The 9,944-nt window shown below is 33.4% G+C and overlaps 1 protein-coding gene across 1 annotated transcript in view; it reads left to right on the top strand.

The window, feature by feature from the left end:
- The window catches only part of LOC112003465 (hexokinase-3), a 15,984-nt gene extending 9,820 nt beyond the window's left edge, over positions 1-6,164 (top strand). The window contains 3 exon segments of the mRNA XM_065779560.1: positions 3,903-4,030; positions 5,587-5,668; positions 5,780-6,164. Coding sequence (XP_065635632.1) covers positions 3,903-4,030; positions 5,587-5,668; positions 5,780-6,160 — 591 coding nt within the window. The 3' untranslated portion in view covers positions 6,161-6,164.
- The last annotated feature ends 3,780 nt before the right edge of the window (positions 6,165-9,944 follow it).

Raw genomic sequence — 9,944 nt, 5'->3', positions numbered from 1 at the left:
TGTTGTAAGAAATACCGAATTGCTTGAGTTAATTCACTCTGATTTATGTGAATTTGAGGGAATTTTAACTCGTGGAGGAAATAGATATATTATCACTTTTATTGATGATTTTTCAAAATATACAACTATTTATTTGTTGAAAAATAAAAGTGATGCTTTTGAAAAATTTCAAGATTTTTTAAAAGAAGTTAAAAATCAATTCGGAAGAAAAATAAAAAGAATAAGAAGTGATAGAGGCTGCGAGTATGAATCAAGTGCATTCAACTCATTTGTTCAGTCTTTGGGAATTATCCATGAAACTACCGTACCATATTCACCTGCTTCTAATGGCGTGGCTGAAAGAAAAAATAGAACTTTAATTGAGTTAACAAATGCCATGTTAATTGAATTTGGTGCACCTTTACATTTTTGGGGTCAAGCTATTTTAACTGCATGTCATGTTTTGAATAGGGTGCCACATAAAAAGTCACACACCACACCTTTTAAGATGTGGAAAGGACATAAGCTAAATTTGAGATATTTGAGAGTATGGGGTTGTCTTGTTTATGTAAGGCTTACTGACCCTAAAATGCCTAAATTAGGTATAAGAGTTACTACTTGTGCTTTTCTTGGTTATGCGATTAATAGTGCAGCTTATAGATTTTCTGATCTTGAAAACAAAATAATTTTTGAATTTGGTGATGCAATTTTTCATGAAGAAAAATTTCCTTTTAAATTGAAAAATAGTGGGGTGAAGAAAATATTTTATCACAACCTAATTCTTCTACTTCACATTTACAAAATCAAGAAAATTTTGAAATGGAACCTAGAAGAAGTAAAAGAGCTAGAGTTGAAAAAGATTTTAGTCTTGATTATTATGTTTTCAACATTGAGAAAAATTCCCAAAATTTAAAAGAGGCTTTAACATCTCCTGATACTATATTTTGGAAAGAGGCTGTAAGTGATGAGATGTAATCTCTGATTTATAATAGAACTTGGAAATTAGTAGATTTTTCACCGGGTTGTAAGACCATAGGTTGTAAATGGGTCCTTAGAAAAAAGTTGAAACCGGATGAATCAATATATAAGTTTAAAGTTAGATTTGTTGCAAAAGGCTTTAAACAAAAAGCTGATCTTGATTTATTTGATACATTTTCTCCGGTAACAAGAATTACATCTATTAGATTGTTAATTGCTATTGCTGCAATTTTTGATTTGACAATTCATCAAATGGATGTAAAAACTGCTTTTCTAAATGGGGACCCTAGAGGAAGAGATTTATATGAATCAACCTGAAAGCTTTGTAGAGCTTGGACAAGAAAGCAAGGTATGTAAGCTAACTAAATCCCTATATAGCTTAAAACAAGCACCTAAGCAGTGGCATGAAAAGTTTAATTCTTGCATGATTGAGAATGGTTATAAATCAAATGAATGTGATAAATGTATTTATTCTAAATCATGGAATAATTTACATGTTATTATTAGCCTCTATGTAGATGATATGTTGATTTTTGGCTCAAATATGAATGTTATAAATGAGACAAAAAATATGCTTAAAAGCCATTTTGATATGAAAGATCTTGGTGAGGCTAATTTTATTTTGGGCATGAAAATTACAAAAGTATGTGATGGAATATATTTTGATCAATCACATTATGTTGAGAAAATATAATTTTCATGATCACAAAAGTGTAGCTACTCCTTTTGATTCTAGTGTTCATTTATTTCCTGTGAATAATGATGATGAGATTTTTAATCAAAATGATTATGCTAGTATCATTGGTAGTTTGGGTTATGCTACTGATTGTACTAGACCTGACATTGCATATGCAGTAGGAGTGCTAAGCAGATTTACTAGCAAGCCTAGTAAAGATCATTGGCTAGCTATTGAGTGAGTCATGAGATATTTAATTGGTACAAAAAACTATGGCTTATTTTATAAAAAGTACCCTGCTGTGATTGAAACTTTTAGTGATGTCGATTGGAATACTTTGTCAGGTGATTTTCTCTCTACCACTAGTTATATTTTTACCTTAAGTAGTGGTGCTATTTGTTGGAAATCTAAAAAGCAGACAATAATTGCTAATTCAACAATGGAAGCTAAATTAATAGCATTAGCTTCAACTAGTGAAGAGGAAAATTGGCTTAGAGATTTATTGTATGAAATTCCACTTTGGGAAAAGCCAATTCCACTTATATTACTCCCTCCGTCCCAAATTTTTTGTCCTGTTTGAAAAGTCAAACTTTTTAAGGGAACATCATTTATTGTCTTGTCTACCTTTTAAAAATGTGTAAGTTTCCAAAATTATCCTTAAAAAAATTTATTAAAAAATTGAATTAATAAATTAATAGGGGTATAATAGGAACATTAGTAAATTAATGACTTTTATTTTTAGAAACAGGACAATATTTTGGGACATCTCAAAATGGAATAGAGGACAAAAAAAATGGGGCGGAGGGAGTAATTCATTGTGATAGCACTGTTGCAATTGGTAAAGTTAAAAACCGTTGCTACAACAGTAAATCCAGACCTATAAGAAGAAAGCACAGTACTGTGCGATCTTATTTGAGTAGTGGCATCATAATTGTGGATTATATTAAATCTAATGATAATCTTGCAGATCCATTTATCAAGGCCTTGGCAAAAGATAGGTTCTGGAATACATCGAGGGGGATGGGATTGAAGTCCATAGAATCATGAGCCATGTATGAGAATACCCAACCCAAGGACCAAAGATCCTGAGAATTGGGTTCAATGGGAAAAATGAATCATACGATGGTCGTAAGAAATGCACTATTCATTTTTTTTAATTATTTATTTTGTAAATAATTTTTTAATTGCTCATCACTATGATGTAAGTGCATTTATCTTGTAATGTGGAGAGGTTGAGTAAAAAACTCTTAATGAAATTTGTAACTCGTATGAGTGGGGTGTCAGAATTACAGGAGCACCCTTGACAAAATTTCACCTAGTGAGTTTGGGGGTGGGGCTGCTCCCTATGAGATTTGGACTTAATCTCAAATACACTCATGAAACTGGGATTAGCACACGGCGTAAAGTGCTAGCTATAAATGCTCATGTCACACTTGGGTCATTATGTGTGAGCAGTAATACTTTATTTCCCTTAAGAAGTCATAGTTTAAGTCGGAGACAACTATTGACTCTGGAGTAGAGATAGTTGTTTCACTTAGTGAAGGTTCAATGCAGAGCACACCTTCATGATGCATAATAATCCCTCTTTGTTCGGTAATCTCTCATTTTTCGAATTTAATATTAAAATGAGTGGGGGAATGTTAGTACATTTTAAATTAAATATGTTGAAACTCAAAAAAACTGAAGAAGAATAAGGAGATGAGTTAGAATAAAATTTGTTAAAGAAAGAGTTACTTGTATGGAAGTTAGATTAAATAAATTAAAAGAAGTTTTCTAAATTAATAAATAACATGGAGGTTATATGAAGGGTTGGAAGACTATATATATGGCTATGCTATGGACTAATTTCATATCAAGAGTGAATGAAGAAAGTAGTTAAAAGCAAAGTGTATTGTATGAGAGAGTGAATTCAAAAATATTCCTAAATAGTTGAGAGATTTCGGGCCAAAGAAATGTGTTTTTCTAGTGGAGCTTTGGTCTTGAACATTTTGTGCAGAAGCTGTTCTAGTCATACAACATTTGTTGGGCTGTTGTATCTTGGGGGAGACAAGTCAGAGAAGGTCTACATCAGTTACAAAGATTAGCCAACCAAGGGCTTGAATCTCCTTAAAGAGAACGAGTTTCGCGCCTTAGTCCAAATAGTGTTGTGTTCATCTCTTCAAATTAATAATAATATTCAGCGTATTATTCAGTTTCTCTTTGTATTGTTTCCATTGTTATTGTGTTTGCACCAACAGGGATTAAATCAAATGTATGATATTTTGTCTAGGGCTTTGAGAAAATGATATCAGGAATGTATCTTGGTGACATTGGGAGGAGAGTAATTCTGAGGATGTCACAAGAGGTAGAAATATTCCGAGATATTCTTCCAAAGTTATCAATGCCCTTTATTTTGAGGCTCTCTCTCTCTCTCTCTCATACACAACAACGTATGCAGACACAAGATAGTTGCATTTGTGTTGCTCACATGAGACTCTTGCTATGTTGTGCTTTCAATCCTGCTGCCTGTTGGCTCCTAATTCTATATAAAGATGCAAGTTTAGCTTCCTAAAATATTAAGTGTAGAGTCCAATACTATAATACTGTGGCAAATCTCGGATAATAAAAAATAAAATGAGGATCTACCCAAGCTATTGTCTTTTTATAGGGCCTCTATTTTTATAGGGCCTCAATATATAGTGTTTCTGTTTTGTCTGTGTGCATAGGTAAAAATTTTACGTTTGCTCGATGTTATTTCGAATAGCTTGATGGTATTTTTATCCCTGGCTATTTTTTTTATATACAAAATAAAAAATTCTACTCTAACATAATCTAAATGTATATGTGTGTGAAACTTTTTCTTAAAGACTTAAATTCCGGTCTTTGTCCATACACCTTATAAATACTTATACTTGTGAAGTAACCACAAGTTTCTAGGTTGTGTTTTTATCCATGACTATTGATGTTTTATATCTTTGATAGAAAATGATTAATTGTGTTTTGACATTTATTGTAATTTAATGTCTAGGCATCAGATGTAATAGTGATCTTATAGAAATATGAGCAACTAAGTACATATGCATTTACATTTGGAGATTGTGAGAATGTGAAAGAGTGTTTGAAAAAATCTGCGAGGTGATTTAGATGAAGGGACAATGAATTGAATTGTATCAGGAAGGAATAATGATGTAGTTAAACATTTGAAAGCCTGTGAATCAGAACCAGATTATGAGCAACTAAGTACATATGCATTTACATTTGGAGATTGTGAGAATGTGAAAGAGTGTTTGAAAAAATCTGCGAGGTGCTTTAGATGAAGGGACAATGAATTGAATTGTATCAGGAAGGAATAATGATGTAGTTAAACATTTGAAAGCCTGTGAATCAGAACCAGATTCTTAGCTCCTAGGAGCTAAAGGCAAGTTTATATGAGCAACTAAGTACATATGCATTTACATTTGGAGATTGTGAGAATGTGAAAGAGTGTTTGAAAAAATCTGCGAGGTGATTTAGATGAAGGGACAATGAATTGAATTGTATCAGGAAGGAATAATGATGTAGTTAAACATTTGAAAGCCTGTGAATCAGAACCAGATTATGAGCAACTAAGTACATATGCATTTACATTTGGAGATTGTGAGAATGTGAAAGAGTGTTTGAAAAAATCTGCGAGGTGCTTTAGATGAAGGGACAATGAATTGAATTGTATCAGGAAGGAATAATGATGTAGTTAAACATTTAAAAGCCTGTGAATCAGAACCAGATTCGTAACTCCTAGGAGCTAAAGGCAAGTTTAAAAAAGTAACGATATTACTTAAGCATACAATTACACGTGCCTGAACTAGGATTCCTTGATATTCAGCACATTCTTTTGCATTTGTTTGTAGTATTGTTATGCTTGTAATACAGTTTAATGACTTCTGAACACTCAATTAATGCAACAGGTTTTAACTTTGTTCCCTTTTTTGTTTCAGGACACCATTGATGGCTGAGATTCATGAGGATGACTCTCCCGAGTTGACAGAAGTAGCAAGAATCTTGAAAGACACATTGGAGGTAGACAACTATTCCATTCAGTTTTCCTGTTTCCTGGTTGAATGATTAACCTCAAATGGATAAATTGGTTCTTTGATAATGTGTTTATTTGATGGGCTTTTGTCATTTCAGATTCCTGATGTCCCTTTAAAGGTTAGAAAGCTCGTTGTAAAGGTATGCGATGTGGTGACTCGTAGGGCTGCCCGATTGGCAGCTGCTGGTATTGTAGGTATCTTGAAAAAGATCGGCCAGGATGGAAGTGGTGGGATCACGGGTGGGAGGAGTAGAAGTGATATTAAAATGAAAAGAACAGTTGTTGCAATTGAAGGGGGTTTATTTACAAGCTATACAATGTTTAGGGAATACTTGCATGAAGCCATGATAGAAATATTGGGGGAAGAAGCAGCTCAACATGTCATTCTTATGGTCACAGAAGATAGAGCAGGCGTCGGAGCAGCTCTCCTTGCCGCAACACATTCATCTGACCGTGTGGATAACGTACAGTTGCTATAAATATATATATATATATACACACACACACATATAGCCCCTGTAAATGTAGAATTCATTTTCCATATCTTCTTGTATAAAGGGAAGGATTGTCCATAAAATTTCCATCAATTTATAATTTGATGCTGGCAATGTGAGAATGGTGTTCTTTATAAAGAATTCCTCTTCCAAATTTTTATTCTGAGTAATTCATTTCATTATCAAATGTTAAGTATTGGGTCATTTGACATTAATAATCCACATCTGGGGTGATTCTCAACTGTTGACGTTTTGATCCAGTTTCAAAAGGGACATCTCGGTAGTCTCACAAACAAGTATATAATATAAGCAAAATTATTAGGTCTCCATTGCAACACATTGAATGTTATCAACCCCAGATCACATTAAAAGAAAAAGAGATTGCGTAAGAAAGCCCTTTCAAAGCTAATTTCTCTCTCTATATATATATACTAAGAAAACTCATTCAAAGCTAACTTCTATATATATATATATATAGAAGCTTCTATGAATAGGTGGGAATTAAATTCTAACGAAGAAAAATATCAGAAAGGTATGGAGCTGTCGTATGAATATGATAGGTAAGGGTCGTCAATGGGCCGGCCCGGCCCATTTTTACTTGGCGCAGGGGCACAATAGACTGGGCATAATAAGCTATTAACTAATCAACGGGCCGGGTCAGGCTGGGCCGAAAGAGAAAACCTCAGCCTATGACCTTGCCCATGGGCAATACCCATTTTGTCATTAGCGAGGTGGGCTATCGGGTTGGGCCTAATGGGATACCTATGGGTTTGTGTTAACATATTATTTTATTATTTTTATAAGGAAAAAATCAATTGTTTATAACGGAATAATCAATCTATTTTTTTAAAGGAAAGAATTAAAGAATTTAATACTTAATTACAAATTTTTTTACAGTCAAATCTATTTAATTTTTTGTTTTGTTGATGGAAACCTATTTAATTTTTTTTTATTAAGGCTTTAAATAGTTTTTTTTTTTATTTTTATATTTTCATCTTTAATTAAAAAAAAGTCAAATGGTTAATTCAAATTTGCTAGACTACTAGAAAAATAAATATTTAGTAAACTAAGTTTACCACAATTACTTTGAGTATCTTAGTGATTGAAAGAGTTCTCTTAAGATCCACTCTAATATCTCAGGATCAATCCTTCATACACTTCCTATATATATATATATATATATATTTTATGAATTATGAGTTATTAAGTTGGGCCAACGGGTTAGGCCAATGGGCTAGGCAATGGGTTGGGCTGGGTTAGCCCACCGGATACCCATGGGCATAAAAACTAGTCCACGGCCTAACCCACTGGGCAGTGGGCTACCCATGGGCTTCAATAACAACGGGCTAAGCCACCCATTAGTCTGATGGGCCGTCGGATTTCTAGGTCGGGCTGTGGGCCATGGGCTATTTGATGACCCTTGTGACAATCGAAAATGGCAATGGGTTAGGCCAATGGGTTGGGCGGGTTACCCCACTGGGTACCCATGGGCATAAAAACTAGCGCACGGCCTGACCCACTAGGCTAGTGGGCTACCCATGGGCCTCAATAACAACGGACTGGGCCGCCCATTAGTCTGATGAGCCGTGGGTTTCTAGGTCGGGCTGTGGGCTATGGGCTATTTGATGACCCTTGTGACAATCAAAAATGGCAATCCTTTTCGAGGGAACAGGGCCATGCATGTTACTAATATAGTATTACTTTTGTGCAGGTCAATTGAAGCTGGTCAATAAAGTCAATAAGATTACTCCTATCAGCTCTTAATTACTATATTGTGAAGCTCATTGGACGTTTTCATCTGCTCTCTGTACCACTTAGGCAATGAGGTTTAAACTTTAAACCCAAACAAAATCCAGCGATAATATAGTAATTAAGACCATGTTTGTGTTCAATAATTATTATGTCAAGAATTTCACATATGCATCATTTCTTTCAAGACATATATACAAGTCTTGTACAATTTTGGAATCCACATGTTGTAAGAAAGAGGATAATATGTATTTTGTGTGACATGTATATATAACATAAGTCCGGTTAATGTATGCTTTTGGAGCATACATTAATTATCTATTTTAGGAAATTTTTTATGAAAAATTGAAAAAATGTAGTTACTTTTTCATTTTCCTATAAATAGTTTTCTAAAATGGTTTGTTAATAGATATCCTAATAGCACCTGCTAGTAAAATCCATATAACATATCTCATTTTCTAGCTTAAAAAAAAAAAAAACCACTTTCATACAGATGAAATCTACAAACATAGGACTCACCCTCATATAAGATAGATGTTTTATATTCCCCTTACACTAAAGGATTGTGTTTATTATACATAAACTATTACACACAAATTGAAACCGTGATTTTAAATCTAAAAATCGTGGCTTCAAGTCATTATTTCAGTTTAAATATAAAATAATATATTTATGTGTAAAATTGTGCAACAAATATTATCCTTACACCAAATTCCACCTTGAAAGTGGGAGTATATAGTTTATACTGGTTAGAGATATTTGCATCATTGTAAGACAACTTCAATACGTTTCAGTAGACATGTACCTTGACAATAATGTCAAACCAAATTACTAAAGTCCAAAATTTCCATTTCATCAGTCATTTATTATGTTATCATGACCATTAAATGTTTGTAGTAAAGTGGCATCTATTTATCTTTCTTATGACTATGCTTGAGATAAGTATGGTCCAAATTTGTAGGGTTACTTAGAGCTATTTTTGGGAGTTAACCTTATTTCTTAGGGCACATTTAATAGCAGTGTTTAAGTATTGTTGTTCAGTTTTCAATGTTGTGGCTGGAAATATATGTTTGAGTGTTATAGAAATATGTGTCAGAGTGTTATTGTTATTTAAATACTAAAAACTGTTGTTTAAAAGTCATTATCAAACAAGCCCTTAAGGCCCATTGGGTACATGCACTTAAATAATAGTTTTCAGTTTTTAAATAACATTATACATATTTCCACACACTTTTTCACCCACACGTATTTTAAAAAAAATACAAACAATATTATTAGAATAACGTTACCAGACAAGCCCTAGAGTCTTTGGAAATAATATAGAGAAGATGAAGTTGTCATATTTTTTTTGTCCAATGCATGCCTTTATTTTATTTTTTATTATACAATTAATTGCAAGGAAGAAATGAATGAAAGCCTCGTTTTAAGTGTGAACCCCACATCACCCCAAAATTAATACTTTGATGTGGTTTAGACATTTATAATGAGCGATTGTCGTTTCTTGAGATAAACTTGAATGTTGCTTGAATTTGGGGTCAAAGTCATGCAATATCAGTGGTGGACATGGTTGAGAACACACACCCCCCCACCCCCCCAAAAAAAACTGAAATTGCCTGTGGTGGCAAATACGTCATCACCAATACTCTAAGAGTATTTTGCAGTTTCAAATGGCAAGGGAGAAGCTTCAGCTACATGGAGCTGTTTTCTTAATTAAGTCAAATATAGTAAACAGCCCCAAAATTTGGGCCAACTCCAACGAACCTCAAAATTTGGGCTAATGCCAACCAAACTTCGATTGTTAACTACATTTTAGGAAAAGTCTAAGATCACATAATTTTTCATAACTTTTTGTCACAATTAAGGCTTGACAGAGTGTGATTGGTAAAGAAAAATAATGGGTCAATATGTAAGTAATAGTTAACCACTTACAATATGCCATGTAAGAGTTGCGACAAAAAAGTTGTTTGAATAATTTGTAGTCTCAGAACTATTCTAAATTTGATCCTTTTTCTAAAAGCAA

This window comes from Quercus suber, unplaced genomic scaffold, assembly GCF_002906115.3.
Source record: "Quercus suber isolate HL8 unplaced genomic scaffold, Cork oak 2.0 scaffold_213, whole genome shotgun sequence".
Classification (NCBI taxonomy): Eukaryota; Viridiplantae; Streptophyta; class Magnoliopsida; order Fagales; family Fagaceae; genus Quercus; species Quercus suber.
The sequence above is the reverse complement of the archived record's forward strand: the minus strand, read 5'-3'. Positions and strand labels throughout refer to the sequence as shown.